The sequence below is a fragment of the Nicotiana tabacum genome, chromosome 16 (assembly GCF_000715075.1).
Source record: "Nicotiana tabacum cultivar K326 chromosome 16, ASM71507v2, whole genome shotgun sequence".
NCBI lineage: Eukaryota > Viridiplantae > Streptophyta > Magnoliopsida > Solanales > Solanaceae > Nicotiana > Nicotiana tabacum.
Window position 1 is genome coordinate 124,186,067 of NC_134095.1, and position 20,031 is coordinate 124,206,097.

At 39.9% G+C, this 20,031-nt stretch overlaps 1 protein-coding gene across 1 annotated transcript; it reads left to right on the forward strand.

Annotated features, from left to right (window-relative positions):
* Positions 1-1,013: 1,013 nt before the first annotated feature.
* On the forward strand, positions 1,014-19,543 carry LOC142170398 (uncharacterized). The gene is made up of 5 exons (XM_075232300.1): positions 1,014-1,266; positions 17,574-17,778; positions 17,927-18,477; positions 18,652-19,262; positions 19,466-19,543. Exons 1-5 carry the CDS (start codon positions 1,014-1,016, stop codon positions 19,541-19,543), a joined length of 1,698 nt encoding a protein of 565 aa, XP_075088401.1.
* The last annotated feature ends 488 nt before the right edge of the window (positions 19,544-20,031 follow it).

The window sequence follows — 20,031 nt, forward strand, 5'->3', positions numbered from 1 at the left end:
GAACATTGCAAGATCTCCCTTAAAAATCAGAGGTGCAAGTATTATAATAGAGTTTCAAATGGTGAATGTGATTTATACCTATGTAGGAGGGAGGTTATGAAAGAAATATAGAAGAATGTAAGGTGATACTTTAAAGTAAGTAAGGTAAAGGTACACAATGTACGAAATACTCGAGTATAGAAGGATGAGAGTGGTCCATACTTCAGGTAGAAGATTAGAAGCACTGGGATTCAGTATATAGGAATGATAGTAGCGTCTTCAGTGGTATATCTTCCAGTCTATGATTTCTAGGTACTGAGAAGCCTAGTTAAGAGAGTAAAGGAGAGTTAGAGATGGTGTGATGTCATGTAAAGTTTATTTTTAAAGGGGAAAAAAGGCGAACGACATTTCGCTAAGGGCCTTCGTACTTTTAATATAGTAAGTATAGATGAATCTGTTAATTAGGACTGAATGCCATGTTTGGGGCCTTGTGCCGAATTGTTTGGACCCTCAGAGGTATTTTATTACTTTCCTTGTTGATACTCAATTTTTTCCTCATATATTTTTAATTGGGATTTTTACCTATCTATACCATATATCAAATCTTATTACCAAAAATGTTCATAATTTGTTATTTACCCGTGTAGTTCACATTTTTACTACAAATTATATACCAATCCAAAAATAGGTAGATTTTGCCATTAAAAAGCCCTAAAATGAAGGCACCAGATCTGATGTGATTCTGTCAACGATTTTATTCCAATTTTGAAACTGAAGGAAATCTCTCTTCCTGATGAAGGCACCAGATCTGATGAAGGCACCAGTTGCGTAATTCTCTTCTTCCTCAACAGAAAGAGATCTCTCTTCTCTCACGGGACTACAATTCTCAAAAATTGCAAGCTACTGAAGCTCAATACAAATTGTAGAATACAAAATTGCTCTTCGTCGATATCAATACTCAAATTGTCGAAACTATATCTGTTCTTCATCTTTTTTCCTATCAACTACACGAAATCATGTCAAAAATCCCAATAATGCTGAAATCGAGTGGTACTTGGGATAACTATGGCATATTTAGAGATTTTGAAGTTGATGCCATTGTGGTAGATGATAATGCAAGCTACGGAATTCTCAGTTCTACAACTGCAGAACAATTATCGATTGATACATCGGATAAAATTATAGAAATCAAATACATTGTGAACGAGAATTGTCCTCCAATGGAGATTAGGAATGATATGGGGGTTCGTGTGTACATGGAAACCAAAAAGGATAATAAAAACTTAGGTTCGTATCCTTTATGTATAAGTGTAAGAGATTTCAATATGGAATTGGCAATCAACAATGAAAGCACCAGTGCAGGTGTAAGCACGTGATTTTTGACCCTCCCCGAGAATTTTCACATTTTTAGTGTGAATATGTGAAATTGGGTCTAGTATAGCTATTTTAACTATTTTTACTTTATTTCGTTGCAAAAAGAAAATTTCAAAAAAATATATATATAAATTTTAGTTTATGTATTTCTCATAAACTTGAAAAATACAAAAAATTGCACTTTATTTTTGTACCTTATATAATTTCGAAAAAATACAAAAATAATAATTCTATTAAAGTTTTATAGGCATTTTTAACTTTGAAAAAATACAAAAATATTACCTCATATTTTATCTTAATATTTAAAAACGAAAATTGCAAAAAAAAATATAGTTTTATTAATATTTTGTAGCTATTTTAAACCTTGAAAAATATTTAAAAATATATAGTTTTGTTTAAATACTAGTCTTATTTTTGGTAGTTATTTTGCTCACATAGGACTAGTTAAGTAACGTGTTCCTATTTCTCGGGTCCGGGCAAAAGAATGATATTCGGGTTTAAACTACCCGGTTTTAGGCCTAATTTTCGGACCGAGCCCATAATAAACCGTGTCCAGGACACGTGGGGAACCCCACCACGCGTGGGGGACATATGCCTTGAACCCCACCACGCGTGGGGCTCATTTTTTGAGGGAAAAACATTACAAATACACGGACAAAACATGAAAGGAGAGGACGGATTTTTGAATTTTTTGGAGAGGATACCACTGTTCACGCTTCTTCTTCATAAAAGAAGAAGAAGCAAAAACCCTAGACCTCCGGGACTCCCCATCGTCAAAAAAAACCAACAGACCCCCTCCTCAACCCAACACCACCCGTCCCCTCCAACTCCGTCGATTGCCCGACGACCAAACCGACCCGTCGTCACCCCGCCAAACACTCCATCGTCGACCCTCCGTCAAACCCAACCAGCCCGCCTCCATGAACGACCACCCAACTCCTCCATCGCCTACCACTGTCCAAACGCCATGACCCGCGTCGACCACCACCTCCTCACGTCGCCACCAACCTCCTCAGCGTCGTCACCCCCACCAAACACTCCGTCGTCGACCACTGCCCAAACTGCGTCGCCCAACCACCCCCCGTCGCCAACTGCCCAAACGACCTCTCCAACTGCTGCTTCAAATACACAGAGGTCGCGCCGGAAAAATATAGCAACGACCAGCTCCTGGACACTGTCCAAACACCGCCATAACCATCTCCTTCCTCCTCCTTGAATCCGCCATTGTTGCCGTTGCGAGCTCCACAGTCGTCGACCAAACAAGCCGTCAGTGAGGTCGAGTCGAGGTCGAGTTCCAGTCCAAAGCCCAAAAAGCTGAGTCGAGTTCCAGTCCAAAGTCCAAAGTTGAGTCGAGGTCCGGTTCGTCGAGTTTGTTCCGGGGTTTTCGTTGTTGTTCCTTGTTCGGTGAAGTCCGGTTCGAGTTCCGTAGAAAGCACTGTTTGTCGTTCTAGGATTGTCGAGGTTCGAAGGTTGGTGTTCTTCGTCCTTTGCTTCATTTCATTCATTTTGCATATTATTGTTCAAGGCAATAAATGAAAATATTCTATATTTATAAATGTCAACGATGCAATTTTTGTTGTTGTGTTAAGAATGGTATTTTTATGTTTAGTTACTGCATGCTTAAAGTAAATATGAGCATACGAACGAGGTTATTCTATTTTTTCATTTTTACCATGAATATTATTACCTGTTAGAATCGTTTTGTTCGTTTAATCTTGGATGGCTTCACTAGTAGGAAATCGTAGTTGTTTTAAGTTTGCCCTTAAATAGTAAAAATGAGACGAGCCTTGCAAAAAATAAAAAAAATAAAATAAAAAAAAAATAAAAAGAAAAAATGCACAAGCCGTGGGGCCCTCTAAATGCATATATCGAATACTTAGATTCCGGGACGGGCCGTTTAGCAAGTTTCACGGCCCTACCCAAAAATAATAATGCGCTAGTTGCTTTAGGCGCGCCTTTAATAATGTTATCTCCCTAAACTCGGGTGCACATTTATGTGACCCAAATCCAAATCTCAACGGAGTCGAAATATGTCTCTAGTCACGGGCGCATTGATTGTGGCGCGGCCCGAGATGCATTTCCATGACGTTGCAAATTCTTAAAAAAAATAAGAATGAGATGAGCCTCGCCGAATAAAAATACAGATTGCGGGGCCCTCAGTAAATACTTGTTTAAAATTACTTAGAATTCAGGAGGGTTGTTTAGCGAATTTCACGGCCTCCGCAAAATAATAACGCTATAGTCTCTTTAGGCGCACCTTTAATAATCTAATTTTCTTAAACTCGGGTGTGCATTTCATGCGACCCAAATCCAAATCCTAAAACATCAAATAAAATATGTTTCGGATTGTGGGTGCATTTCATGTGACACAGTCCAAAGATATATTTTAAGCGATGTTCACATTCTTGTAAAAACAATAATAATAAAGCGGTTAAAAGATAAATTTGCACATAAGTTCATAGTGTATTAAAAATCAGATAAATAAGCCAAATATAACAGTTGAGCGACCGTGCTAGAACCACGGAACTCGGGAATGCCTAACACCTTCTCCCGGGTTAACAGAATTCCTTATCTAGATTTCTGGTACGCGGACTGTAATATAGAGTCATTATTTTCCTCGATTCGGGATTAAAATTGGTGACTTGGGACACCCTAAATCTCCCAAGTGGCGACTCTGAAATAAACAAATGAATCCCGTTTCGATTGTCCTTTAATTGGAAAAAACTCCCCTTGCGCCCCCTCGGGCGCGGAAAAAGGAGGTGTGACAGCTCTGGCGACTCTGCTGGGGATGTGACACCCAGAACCACTGGTTCAGGGTTAAGAATTCGAGCTTAGAATAATTGTTATTATTTGGCTTTATTTATTATCTGATTATTACATGTTTTGAGCCTAATGTGCTAAATGCTGCTTTTACCGCTTTGATATTATTTGAACTGTATATAAACTGTGCCGAAACCTTTCTCTTCTTACCTCCGGGGATGTGCTTACTGGTTGAGACTCCCTATTCTGTTAGTGTCATACCCTAAATAAAAGAGGCTCGGAAAGTTTCTAAGCCGGCTGGCCTTTTGGTTCCCGGAAAGGAGCACCTTCCTCAGCTCGAGTTGTCCGCTCGGGTACACTGTCTAGAACACCGACCCAAGTTTTTGAACCTAGTATAACAAAGCCACATGCCGGATCCCTAGTAGGAACGTTTATTTGCATCATGTGCATTTGACTTAGGGGACTCAACATAGGGGTTGGGTCCGTCTAGGACAAGCAACCTGAAAATAATAGACAATCTTTCGGCATCCTATGTGCTACATGTTGTATTTAGTCAAGGGCGTATGGGTCATTTGGTCGTTTCCAGCATGATGTTATTTTAATCAAAGCATGGGGAACATTTGTGGAATCCAAGAAGCCTTGGAATTCCCTATGTCCCCCACGCTTGCTTTTTGGGAAAGCACATGGGGAACATTTGTGGAATCCAAGAAGTCTTGGAATTCTCATATGTCCCCCACGCTTCATATGTTGGGAAAAGCGCATGGGGAGCATTTGCGGAATCCAAGAAGTCTTGGAAATCGTTATGTCTCCCATGCCACATTTTTGAAAGAAATAATAAAAATAAATAAAAGTATTGGAAAAATCAAAAAGATTTTATATGTTGTCATCATTTTCCACAAATTAGAAAATCGTGAAAAGATGAGAAAATGGCAGTGTGGAGATATAACTACTTATTTTTAGAGGTAAAAAACCAATGTCCAAGTAGTATCGAAACCCTGCCGAAATTTTGAGAAAATGAAAAGAAATGTCTTATTGGTTTGTTATATTAAAAGCAAAGGAAGAATAAAAAAAAAATCACCATTGTTCTGTCTGTTTTTTTAAAAAAATATTAAAGAAAATAGTTTGTTTTGCCAGAAATAAAAATAAAAAGAGTTTTATTATTTGTTCCAAAAATAAGTATATATATAATCCAAAAAAAAAAAAAATTCAAAAGAAAGTTCAAAATTCAAAAAAGATAAAATAGATAAATAAAAATCCGAAAATATTTTGATTCTTCTTTAGAAAATTCAGAAAAAAAAAAACATTTTAGAAGCATTTCTTTTATTAAAGGTAAAATTCCAAAAAATATTTTCTTCTTCTTCTTTAGAATAAAAAAAAAAGAAGCAAATGAAATTCAAAAATATATCTTAGAAGTGTTTCTTTTAAAAAGAAAATCAATCAAAAATAAAAAATTATACTTCCTTTCTTCTTTTAAAGTAGTTCTTTCAAATTCAAAAAAAGTTAGTTCATCTACTTATCCTTGATCGACCGAACTACGCGGGTTTGATTCTCACCGGATGTGAGATACGTAGGCAACCCTCATCGGGTCCAACCCCACCTTCTCAAAAAAGAAGGAATGTTTTATGTTTTTCGTTAATTCGTTTGTTTGTTATAAATGAAAATAATAGAATAATAGTCTATTTGATTGTTGTGAAAATAATAATAAAAAAAATATAGAAAATGGAAAGGGGTCCTCTCAAAAACAGTTTATTTGCCCGAACTACGCGGGTTTGATTCTCACCGGATGTGAGATACGTAGGCAACCCTCATCGGGTCCAACCCCACCTTTGCTAAAATAGCCAAAAACAAAAAAAAATAATAATAAAAGAATAACATGTCAAATTTTAATTTTGTCATAAAGAAGTCGGGTGACGTTGTTTTATCAAGACATAGCCGAATGTTCCCGAGAGGGACGCCGGAAGGCTGACTTTGCATAAACAGCCACCTTTGGGTCATATTTAAGATTTGGTCCAGTTGACCCACACAGCCTTAAAAATCTTCGTCCCCGAGACGTTGAAAGGCCGTGTTCGCAATATTGACTTTTCTAATTTTGAAAAACGATAAAAAGAGTTATAAATAAGTCAGGTGATGTTGTTTTGTCATAAATAGCCGAATGTTCCCAAAAGGGACGCCGGAAGGCTGACTTTGCATAAACAGCCACCTTTGGGTCATGTTTAGGATTTTGGTCCAGTTGACCCACACAGCCTTAAAAAGCTTCGTCCCCGAGACGTCGAAAGGCCGTGTTTGCAATACAAGGTTTTTATCATAATTTGAAAAAAAATCAAAGAGTCAGCGGTCATGTGAATACCGTCTTTTGTCATAATAAGCCGAGCCAGCTTCGGCCGCGTCTTAAACCGTTCTTGCCGAAATAGCCTTAGAGTATCTTTCAGTTGTCGAAAGGTTATTTTCGTAAAAGAATGGACAACTTTCAAAGTGTCAAAATAATCCTCCCCGGCCTCAAAATTCATGAGAAAATTGGAAGGGGCCACATTTGCAAAAATAACCATTTGGTGGCATTTTTCGAACAGAGAAAGGGAGCTGGAATTTTGTTTTAAGTCTACCAATCTTTTGATTAGAACATGCCGGTTGTTTAATTTTCAAGCTGGTGGGTAATCTTTAAATCCTTAAAACCCAGTTTGTTTTAAATTTTTTTTTTTAAAAAAAAATGTGTGTTTAGTGTTGTTTATCTTTTATTGGCAGAACTACGCCTGGTCTGATTCACGCGGGGACGTGATACGTAGGCAATCCCCATAAGATTCGACCGCTTTTAATAAATAAAGAAAAGAAAATGTAAATAAAATAAGACGCGGGGTTTCGCAGAATACTCTAAAAAGAGACGAATGAACAAACCGGGATGACGCATGTGGTTTGAAGCAAAGCATGTAGAAACGGTTAACTGCCTAGGTGCATTGCATCCTCTATGTGTTATGATCAAATCTGTTAAGCTCTAACACTAACAAAGTTTGTTGTTGTCTGATAACCAAACAGTTAGTTGTTAAAGAATTCTGGCAACACATTCATACCAAACCAGATCCAAAGGACCGGTAGCAACAAGCATGACTACTTCAGAGAATAGTAATGAGGAAGAAAGGCCGATGAGCCAGTTGCTAAAAGAGGCAATGGAAAAGATTGAAAGGATGGGACTAGAGATGCATGCAATGCAGCTAGCCCTGGCCAAAACACAAAAGAGCCCTGAGACACTGGGACACATGCCGGAATACCCTCACTCTGGCCCCTCCACAAGCCGCCCAAATCCCCTCTATCATCACGAAAGAAGCCCTCATGATTCCCAAGCTCCACCACCCCATCAACCTCTCCCAACACCCAATATTCCCATTTTTGTGGGACCTGCATCGGCCCCTTTGCAACGAACGACCAGTGAGCCATTGTTTCAGGCTCACGATACACAATTCTATCCCCCTGAACCTACATTCCATGCACCCGAACCACAGGCTTACAATCCCCATTTGGAAGTCCCGGCAGAGGTTGAGAAGCCGGTTAAGGCCCCTGAACAGGATGAAGTGTTGAGAAAGTTCAAAAGCTTGGAGCAGTCCTTCAGGAACCTGCACGGTTTGGGCAACCAGGTCAGCGTAGCATACAAAGATCTATGCCCTTTCCCAGACGTCCAACTCCCGGCTGGGTTCAAGATGCCTAAGTTTGATTTATATGAAGGGCACGGTGATCCCATGGCACATTTGCGGGGATTCTGTAGCAAAATGAGAGGGGCAGGCGGCAAGGATGAGCTGCTAATAGCTTATTTCGGCCAGAGTTTGAGCGGATCTGCGCTAGAATGGTATACCAGGCAGGATCCCAGTAGGTGGTATACTTGGGATGATCTGGCGCAGGCTTTCGCAAGTCATTTCCAGTACAATCTCGAGATAGTCCCTGACCGTCTCACATTGCTGAGGACTGAAAAGAAGCCCGGGGAAAGTTTTCGTGAGTTTGGTTTCCGCTGGAGAGAACAAGCGGCCAGAGTTGATCCTCCCATGAAAGAGGGAGAAATGGTGGACTGCTTCTTGCAAACACTTGATCCAACTTACTTTGGTCACTTGGTGACAACGGTTGGGAAATCCTTCAATGAAGTGGTAAAGATAGGGGTCATGATAGAGGAGGGCCTAAGGTCTGACAAAATCCTAAATTACTCAGCGCTCAAGGCAACGACCCAAGCTATTCAGAGCGGCGCGGGAGGTGTGCTCGAGGTCGCATCAGTCGAAGCAAGTACTGGGTCCAAATTCAGAGGTCCTTCCCCTCACTACCAGCCCAGGCCCAGTCATACAAATTATCCACACACTCCATACAACCTTCCACAACCCTACTACCCACCATTAGAGCCACTCTTTTCAGACCATCATGCCCAAGCCTGCCCCCGAGCTCCACATAATCCGCCTCAGTATTATCCTTCGAACGAGGTCCGGTCGCAGGGTCAACCATCAGGTCACCCCCGCTGGCGAGAGCCAACACCACATAATGTATTCTTGCCTTCACATCGTTTCCAAGCACCCAACGACCCTAGAAAACAGGGGCAAGGGGGAAAACAAAGGCAAGGAAACAATTTCACGCCAATTGGGGAGTCCTACGCAAGTTTGTTTGAAAAGCTAAAGCTTTCAGGACTGATTGAGCCGCTCCTTGGCTATACTCCAGATCCATATGCAAAAGGGTTCAATCCTGCTGTACGATGCATGTACCACTCTAATGTCCAAGGACATAGCATTGAAGATTGTCGTTCTTTGAAAAAGGAAATCGAAAGAATGATTCAGGAAGGGACAATTGTGATCGACGACAGTGACAGGGAGCAGGCGAATCATCTTGAGAACTTGTTGATTGATGTTGATAATACTGAAGTTGGGGATGGTCTTGGCAATGTTGATATAGAGATCAATGGCTAAAATGTCATGCTTTGCAGTTGGAAAGACACTCCATTTTGGGTCAACCGGAGAGGATCTTTGATGGTCTATTTTGTTGTCATTTCCGCTGTTCGGATTATTAGGATTGTCATTTGGATTTGTCTTGTGTCAAACCTTCCTATCTTTCCATTTTGACATATAAGTTTGTTTAAGTTTTGTCGAGGCGGGGTTAGAATTTTATTCTGGTTGTTTTGTTTGTCTGGTCATTCAAACCATTTCACCGGTAATCTAATGCAAAATCCGGTCCTTTTTATTTCAAGTTTTGTTTAGTCCTTTTATCATTTTTTATTCAATACCGATTCTAGGGACATGACATGCGCACCCAATTTGGGCCTAGTCTTTAAAGTTAATCATAAAACCCCAGAAAGGCGATCAAACCATTTAAAGAAAATAAGGACGGTTTGAGATTATTTGGAGCCCGAGTCATGTGGAACTGGGGCAAGTTAAACACAAAGAAAACCGTTAAAGAAAGATTCGCCTAAATTGGCATGAGGGTCGTTCATAATAATGAGAATGAGAGTGTCGCCCAACGGTGTTTTAGAAGTGACAAATGAACAAACAGATGTTGAATATAATTGTCAAGTCCGGCACCATCGGAAGAGCTATAAATCTATGGTTTAATTGTGTTGTTTGCACTTGGCATGTGTTGAAGACTGGAATGACGAAGGCATTTTGTTCTGCTACCCAAACACTTTATCCTTCGTTACCCCTTTTGAGCCTTATGTATTTTTCTTTCATACCCCTCGTTCGGAATCAGTAACAACGAAAAAAAAAAAAAGAGAAAGAAAGAAAACAACAAAACGAAAAAAGAGAAAAAAAGGGGAAAAAGAAAAGAAAAGAAAAATGATAAAAAGCAAAAAAAAAAAAGGAAAGTCAAAAGAAAAAGAGGAATTGGGAACTACGTTTGACCTGATTCCTCAAAGAGGATACGTAGGCGCTTCACGGCTCGGTCATAGTTTTGAAAAATGAAAAAAAAATCAATTAAAATATCCCCAAGCAAGAAAATGGGGCAAAAGTTGCGTTTGTTGTAAATAAATCTAATTCCGAAGGTTGTAATTAATAACCCAAAATTAATGCATTTTTTGAGCCTTTTATACCCTTTCTTTCTAGCCCTATCCAAAACCCACATTACGGTCCAAAGAAAGACCTTCTGACCAGTCTTCAAAAGATGCCAAGTCAGACAAATAAGATTCTTACCGGCGAACATAACATTCTGTTTCCCCAACAGAAAGGACTCTAATCTCCAGCAGAAAGAGTCATGCCGACGACACTCCAAATCCCCAGCTGGAAAATGATACAAATGAGAGAGTCTTATCGGTGAAAACCTTCACAGGCACCATAAGGCGATGAAAGCTGAGAGAAAACCAAAATGAGAGAGGCTTGATAGTGAAAACCCTTCGGGCACTGCAAGTCGAATAAGATTGGGAATCAGATGGGGAATCGCCAATTGAGGATCTTGAAAGATGATTGGCGGTAAAGGATAGGCCACATACGCATGTCATGGCCATTAGAGTCGGTATCTGCATTTGATAGGGTTTTTTTATTTATAGTTTCTTTTGTTAAAGAGTCATGTTTCTTCCTTTGTCTTTTTATCCTGTTCCCTTTCATCTTTTTCCTTTCATAGAAAAATCCCCAATAGAGTATGTCTGGTCAGAACAGGTATGAAATGACTTCAAATAGGCCATCAGCTTTCCAAAATGAGATCTGACTAGTACATCCAAGTGGTATAGTCAGTAGGGAGCAAACGCGAGGCCAGTGTCAAGAAACATATCCCCAGCAAAGGGAATTGACAAAAGGATTGACAAGCGTCAAGAGGGATATCCTTGCCAAAACCAAGGTTATAAACCTCAAAGCAAGGAGAGCAGTGAGCATGATTTGGCGAAATCAATGCTAGACTAAAAGGTCGGGGAAAATGCCAGTTTCCAAGCTATGCCACAAAAGAAGAGGGATATCCCCCAGCAGGAAGGGATTATCCCTAGCACATAATATCATCCCCAACAAGTTGTGCAACGCAAAGCAAGGAAGGAAAAAAGGAAAAGCCATCCCATTGGGAGTATCACAACCAACCACCATGTTTTAAACTAACAATTTTGTTTGATTTGGAACAGGTAAGGGAAATGGCATTGAGGCAGAAACGCATGCCACAAGGGATATTATCAAACTGGGGCAGAAAATTTTCCTTCCATTTAGAAAATTTTCTGGAAGTCAGGTACCCCCAGCTGATAACATTTTACCCCCCAACAGGTAAGTAATCAAGGGAGGTATTCTTTGAAGGGAGAAGCTATGCAAAAACAAAACAAAAATAAAAAAGGGAATAGAAAAAAAAAAAAGAATAATAATAAAAATGGGGAAGGTAGAAAAGGAAAATTCATCCCAATCCCCAGCAAGTATTCGAGGTAAGACATTTTCAAGTCTTAAGGATATTTCGGGTTCATCCGCCCTCAAATAGGATATGTTGGGTTCGTCCGCCCTCAAATAGGATATGTCGGGTTCGTCCGCCCTCAAATAGGATATGTCGGGTTCATCCGCCCTCAAATAGGATCTGTCGGGTTCATCCGCCCTCAAATAGGATATGTCGGGTTCATCCGCCCTCAAATAGGATCTGTCGGGTTCATCCGCCCTCAAATAGGATCTGTCGGGTTCATCCGCCCTCAAATAGGATCTGTCGGGTTCATCCGCCCTCAAATAGGATATGTCGGGTTCATCCGCCCTCAAATAGGATATGTCGGGTTCATCCGCCCTCAAATAGGATCTGTCGGGTTCATCCGCCCTCAAATAGGATCTGTCGGGTTCATCCGCCCTCAAATAGGATCTGTCGGGTTCATCCGCCCTCAAATAGGATATGTCGGGTTCATCCGCCCTCAAATAGGATATGTTGGGTTCATCCGCCCTCAAATAGGATATGTCGGGTTCATCCGCCCTCAAATAGGATCTGTTGGGTTCATCCGCCCTCAAATAGGATCTGTTGGTTTCAGTCTTTTTATTTCAGGTTTTACCAGGCGCCCACCTGTATAATGAGAGGAATACATTCAGTCTTTACTTTTAAGTGTTGAAACCAGGCGCCCACCTGTATAATGAGAGGCATAAATTCAGTCTTTACTTTTAAGTGTTGAAACCAGGCGCCCACCTGTATAATGAGAGGAATACATTCAGTCTTTACTTTTAAGTGTTGAAGCCAGGCGCCCATCTGTATAATGAGAGGCATAAATTCAGTCTTTACTTTTCAAGTGTTGAAATCGGGAGCCCGCCCAGATAACAGAGGCATACATTCCACGTTTTTACCCATAGGAGATGCATTTCCTCCTAAGTTCAGTTTTACCATAGGAGACGCACTTCCTAAATTCAGTTCTACCAATAGGAGACGCACTTCCTAAATCCATTCACCAATAGGAGACGCACTTCCTAAGTTAATTTCACCGATAGGAGACGCACTTCCTAAGTTTAATTCACCAATAGGAGACGCACTTCCTAAGCAAGTTTCACCAATAGGAGACGCACTTCCTAAACAAGTTTCACCAATAGGAGACGCACTTCCTAAGTTTATTTCACCAATAGGAGACGCACTTCCTAGTTTCAGTTTCACCAATAGGAGACGCACTTCCTAAGTTTCAGTTTCACCAGTAGGAGACGCACTTCCTAAGCAAGTTTCATCAATAGGAGACGCACTTCCTAAGTTCAAGTTTCACCAATAGGAGACGCACTTCCTAAGCAAGTTTCATCAATAGGAGACGCACTTCCTAAGTTATTTTCACCATAGGAGACGCACTTCCTAAAGCAAGTTTCACCAATAGGAGACGCACTTCCTATGTTCAAGTTTCACCATAGGAGACGCACTTCCTAAAGCAAGTTTCACCAATAGGAGACGCACTTCCTAAGCAAGTTTCATCAATAGGAGACGCACTTCCTAAGTTATTTTCACCATAGGAGACGCACTTCCTAAAGCAAGTTTCACCAATAGGAGACGCACTTCCTATGTTCAAGTTTCACCATAGGAGACGCACTTCCTAAAGCAAGTTTCACCAATAGGAGACGCACTTCCTAAGCAAGTTTCATCAATAGGAGACGCACTTCCTAAGTTATTTTCACCATAGGAGACGCACTTCCTAAAGCAAGTTTCACCAATAGGAGACGCACTTCCTATGTTCAAGTTTCACCATAGGAGACGCACTTCCTAAAAGCAAGTTTCACCAATAGGAGACGCACTTCCTAAGTTCATTTCACCCATAGGAGACGCACTTCCTAAGTCAGTTTCACCATAGGAGGCGCACTTCCTAAAGTTCAGTTTCACCATAGGAGACGCACTTCCTAAGCAAGTTTTACCAGTAGGAGACGCACTTCCTAAGATAAGTTTCACCAGTAGGAGACGCACTTCCTAAGTTCAGTTTCACCAATAGGAGACGCACTTCCTAAAAAGATTTCACCCCTAGGAGATGCACTTCCTAGTTTGATTCATTTTTAAGTTCTACCATAGGAGACACCATTCCTAGTCCAGATTCATTTGAAGTTTACCCGTAGGAGACGCACTTCCTAATCAAGGTCTTTCAGGTTCATAGGAGACACACTTCCTAGTTCTAGTCACTAGAGTTTTCACCCTTAGGAGATGCACTTCCTAGTTTAGCTCATTCCGATTCAACCATAGAAGACACACTTTCTAGTTTGAGTCATTGAGGTTTTATTTTAGCAGACACATTTGCTAGCAAGAGTTTTGGTTTTACTCATAGGAGATGCACATCCTAGCCTAGTCTTTAGTTCACTCTCATCATTGCATCAGTAGTGTAAGTGAGTTACAATTTTGCTAACGACTCACAAACCTTCCCAGCACAAACTGGGTTAGGAAATTTTGTTTGTTTTGTTTGCTTTGATTGTCAGGGACCCGCCTGTAGAACGGAGAAAACATTTTTCAAAATCAAGCAGTGACCCACTGGAGAGCAGAAGGATTACAACAAAAATCCCCAGCACTCAATCCAAGATAGAAGCAACAAGAATCTCGCCCCAAGGATGCGAGTCAACAGTCTGAGAGGGTCAACAAAAGCTAGTCACAAAAAAAACAAAAAGAAAAAAAGAAGAAAAAGAAAAAGAGAAAAATGAATGAATCCGAAGCACGGAAGTGGAGAACAGATGTGATCTGCTCAAGAACTAGCGCCTACAACTAGCAAGTATCAAGATTCAAATCCAAAGTCTGTATGAAGCACCATTCAAGACTCAAGACCAAGTTTCAGAAGACTTAAGAGATAGGAATCCTTGTAACTAGTAGCTGATAGGCTTAGTTAGTCTTTTTCAGTTTTCATTTTTGTTGTAATGACAGGACCGCGGATCGGAACCTCAACGGAACGGCACCTCGATCGGCTCTTCACCTCGGTACACTTCACTATCTCTCTCATTTCCGAACTACACGTGGCCTGATTCCTGTATAACCAAGGATATGTAGGCAGCTCGGATACCAGGGCTCGGTCACATTCCCTCCCTTTCCTCAAGTGTAGTCCGTCCAAGTAATGGTCGGGTCAAAAACACGTCTAGTCGTTCTTTGTCGGAAAACTCTTCGTGTTTCCAGTCAAAGAGGGGCAGCTGTAAGCACGTGATTTTTGACCCTCCCGAGAATTTTCACATTTTTAGTGTGAATATGTGAAATTGGGTCTAGTATAGCTATTTTAACTATTTTTACTTTATTTCGTTGCAAAAAGAAAATTTCAAAAAAATATATATATAAATTTTAGTTTATGTATTTCTCATAAACTTGAAAAATACAAAAAATTGCACTTTATTTTTGTACCTTATATAATTTCGAAAAAATACAAAAATAATAATTCTATTAAAGTTTTATAGGCATTTTTAACTTTGAAAAAATACAAAAATATTACCTCATATTTTATCTTAATATTTAAAAACGAAAATTGCAAAAAAAAATATAGTTTTATTAATATTTTGTAGCTATTTTAAACCTTGAAAAATATTTAAAAATATATAGTTTTGTTTAAATACTAGTCTTATTTTTGGTAGTTATTTTGCTCACATAGGACTAGTTAAGTAACGTGTTCCTATTTCTCGGGTCCGGGCAAAAGAATGATATTCGGGTTTAAACTACCCGGTTTTAGGCCTAATTTTCGGACCGAGCCCATAATAAACCGTGTCCAGGACACGTGGGGAACCCCACCACGCGTGGGGGACATATGCCTTGAACCCCACCACGCGTGGGGCTCATTTTTTGAGGGAAAAACATTACAAATACACGGACAAAACATGAAAGGAGAGGACGGATTTTTGAATTTTTTGGAGAGGATACCACTGTTCACGCTTCTTCTTCATAAAAGAAGAAGAAGCAAAAACCCTAGACCTCCGGGACTCCCCATCGTCAAAAAAAACCAACAGACCCCCTCCTCAACCCAACACCACCCGTCCCCTCCAACTCCGTCGATTGCCCGACGACCAAACCGACCCGTCGTCACCCCGCCAAACACTCCATCGTCGACCCTCCGTCAAACCCAACCAGCCCGCCTCCATGAACGACCACCCAACTCCTCCATCGCCTACCACTGTCCAAACGCCATGACCCGCGTCGACCACCACCTCCTCACGTCGCCACCAACCTCCTCAGCGTCGTCACCCCCACCAAACACTCCGTCGTCGACCACTGCCCAAACTGCGTCGCCCAACCACCCCCCGTCGCCAACTGCCCAAACGACCTCTCCAACTGCTGCTTCAAATACACAGAGGTCGCGCCGGAAAAATATAGCAACGACCAGCTCCTGGACACTGTCCAAACACCGCCATAACCATCTCCTTCCTCCTCCTTGAATCCGCCATTGTTGCCGTTGCGAGCTCCACAGTCGTCGACCAAACAAGCCGTCAGTGAGGTCGAGTCGAGGTCGAGTTCCAGTCCAAAGCCCAAAAAGCTGAGTCGAGTTCCAGTCCAAAGTCCAAAGTTGAGTCGAGGTCCGGTTCGTCGAGTTTGTTCCGGGGTTTTCGTTGTTGTTCCTTGTTCGGTGAAGTCCGGTTCGAGTTCCGTAGAAAGCACTGTTTGTCGTTCTAGGATTGTCGAGGTTCGAAGGTTGGTGTTCTTCGTCCTTTGCTTCATTTCATTCATTTTGCATATTATTGTTCAAGGCAATAAATGAAAATATTCTATATTTATAAATGTCAACGATGCAATTTTTGTTGTTGTGTTAAGAATGGTATTTTTATGTTTAGTTACTGCATGCTTAAAGTAAATATGAGCATACGAACGAGGTTATTCTATTTTTTCATTTTTACCATGAATATTATTACCTGTTAGAATCGTTTTGTTCGTTTAATCTTGGATGGCTTCACTAGTAGGAAATCGTAGTTGTTTTAAGTTTGCCCTTAAATAGTAAAAATGAGACGAGCCTTGCAAAAAATAAAAAAAAAATAAAAAAAAAAATAAAAAGAAAAAATGCACAAGCCGTGGGGCCCTCTAAATGCATATATCGAATACTTAGATTCCGGGACGGGCCGTTTAGCAAGTTTCACGGCCCTACCCAAAAATAATAATGCGCTAGTTGCTTTAGGCGCGCCTTTAATAATGTTATCTCCCTAAACTCGGGTGCACATTTATGTGACCCAAATCCAAATCTCAACGGAGTCGAAATATGTCTCTAGTCACGGGCGCATTGATTGTGGCGCGGCCCGAGATGCATTTCCATGACGTTGCAAATTCTTAAAAAAAATAAGAATGAGATGAGCCTCGCCGAATAAAAATACAGATTGCGGGGCCCTCAGTAAATACTTGTTTAAAATTACTTAGAATTCAGGAGGGTTGTTTAGCGAATTTCACGGCCTCCGCAAAATAATAACGCTATAGTCTCTTTAGGCGCACCTTTAATAATCTAATTTTCTTAAACTCGGGTGTGCATTTCATGCGACCCAAATCCAAATCCTAAAACATCAAATAAAATATGTTTCGGATTGTGGGTGCATTTCATGTGACACAGTCCAAAGATATATTTTAAGCGATGTTCACATTCTTGTAAAAACAATAATAATAAAGCGGTTAAAAGATAAATTTGCACATAAGTTCATAGTGTATTAAAAATCAGATAAATAAGCCAAATATAACAGTTGAGCGACCGTGCTAGAACCACGGAACTCGGGAATGCCTAACACCTTCTCCCGGGTTAACAGAATTCCTTATCTAGATTTCTGGTACGCGGACTGTAATATAGAGTCATTATTTTCCTCGATTCGGGATTAAAATTGGTGACTTGGGACACCCTAAATCTCCCAAGTGGCGACTCTGAAATAAACAAATGAATCCCGTTTCGATTGTCCTTTAATTGGAAAAAACTCCCCTTGCGCCCCCTCGGGCGCGGAAAAAGGAGGTGTGACAGCAGGTATGTTTGATTCGACATTGCAGAGAGTTATGGTGTTACTATGTTATCTACAATATTACTATAATTACCTACAATTAAACTACAAAGCTCACATAGTACTGAAAAGGATAAAGCAATGTTGTTTTCAAAATTATCTACATAGAAACTACATTTATGAATTTATTGTTTGCAGGTTCGTCTGGATCCCTAAACCTACTTGAATTTCCATCCTCACCAGCTATAGAGGAATATCAAAGTGAAATAATAACTGAATCTACGCAAACATATATTGAAGAAGGACAAGTTTATCAGGACAAGCAAACAGTAGCTGCTGCAATGAAGAATTATTCAGTGATGCACAAGTTCCAGTTCAGAGTAAAAAGATCTAGTCATAGAAGGTATGTAGTTATTTGTGGATAATATATCAGCAAAATCAGTGTATGATTGAAGATAGGTGGGTTTTATAAATTGTAGATAAATTGTAGTCAGTTTGTAGTTAATTGTAGTTTTTCATAAATTTGTGTAAATATTGTATTTCTTTTGTAGCTACTGGCTTATATGTGTTGCTGAAAGCTGTAAATGGCATTTCAAGGAAACGTCAATTAATGATTCGGCAATGTTCAAGATAAGAAGTTTCAGCCGTCAACACACATGTTGCCTAATGGACGAAACATTCATACAGCAAAAACGTACTGCAGCAGTACTTGGTAGCATGGTCGTTCCAAAGTATTGTGATCCTAAGACTATTTACACACCAAAGGACATACAAACTGACATGTTATCCGAACATGGACTGAACCTAAGCTACATGCAAGCATGGAGAGCAAAGGAAAAAGCTTTACAGTTTTTGAGAGGGAATCCGTGTGACTCCTACAACAAATTACCCAAATATTTTTATATTCTTGAGAAGAATTATCCTTGTTCTGTTGTTAAATTGAAGAAGGCAGCAGATGATTGCTTCTTATACGCATTTGTTGCTCTTTGTACATCAATAAATGGTTGGCAACATTGTAGGCCGGTAGTAGTGGTTGATGGGACATTCTTAAAGTCAGCCTACATGGGGATTATGCTGACAGCAAGCACCATGGATGCAGCAGGTAAATAATGGAATAATTTTGTACTTATTTTGTAGACAGTCTTTAAAATGCAGTTAAATTGTAGTTATGTTGTAGTTATTTTGTAGTTATATAAAAGAATGTAGTTAACTTGTCTATATTCTCAATATATATTGTAGTTGTTATTTAATCATATTTTATGTCTTAAAAATGTAGGTACTATTTTTCCCTTGGCATATGCTGTGGTTGATTCTGAAAACGACGCATCTTGGAAGTGGTTCTTTGAGCAATTCAAGGAGGCATATGGTGAAAGACCTTCAATGTATGTTGTTTCAAATAGGCATGAGAGTATACTAAATGCAACATCAGTTGTCTATCCGGGCATGGCACACTACTCTTGCATGTGGCATATATGGACAAATATAAGGTCAAAATTCAAGAAGGGACATCTACAATTACATGAATTGTACTTTGCTACAGCACGGTCATACACTCTGGATGAATTTAATGAAAGGATGTTGAAGATTGAAGAGGTAGACCTGTGTGTAAAGTCTTACCTATATGATATTGGCTATCATAGATGGTCAAGAGTACATGCAACGGTGAATAGAACTTTTACTATGACGTCAAACATTGCCGAGTCGTTGAATGCTGTAACAAAAGATGCAAGAGAGCTGCCAATATTTGATATATTTGAGTATATGAGGACTCTTCTTGAACGTTGGACAAAAGAAAAGTTATCGAAGGCAAAGGGTACTTTCACATACCTTGGTCACAAATACAACAAAGAATTGGAAGACAACAGTACATTATCTCAGAAACTAAGGGTAAGATATTTTTTTTGGTGCAGGAGAATCAAAAAAGTACTAGCTACAGTGTTTCCGGATTGTAGTTAAACTATAGTCAAATTGTCGGTAATAATAGTTTGTAGATGAGCTGTAATATATTTGTTGCTGATTTGTAGGTAAATTGTTGATAATCCATTTTAATGATTGATGTATTATTATTTCTGTTTGGTCTTCAATTGTAGGTGAGGGCTTCAACAGATACATACTATGTTAGATGGTGTGAAGCGGTACATTGTGTGTCTAGAAAACAAGAAATGTAGTTGTGGCCAATTCCAACTTGATGAACTTCCATGTGTGCATGCTTTGGCAGCATTAAGGCATAGGAATGAAACATACGAAAACTATTGCTCTCCGTATTACACAAGGAAGAGCCTTCTGCTTACCTATTAAATGCCAGTAAATCCTCTTCCTGATGAAGGCAAATGGGATGTGCCACAACATATTTTGGATGAGGTAGTAAAGCCACCGGCGGGAGATAAAAGGCAACCAGGGAGACCTCACAAGGAATGATATAAAACATTTGATGAAATAAAGTCAAAGAAATACAAGGTGTCATGTGGCAATTGTGGAGGTGAAGGGCATAACAAAAGAACTTGCAAGAATATCATGTAGTTAGAATAGTTATTCAAAATAAATGTTAGTGAGCTCAAATTATCGGATTTTCTTGTGTAATTGTTTATGTTTTTGAAGATGAATAAGAAGTATAAACATCAATTTATGTATCTGCACTATTTATGTTTTTATGTAT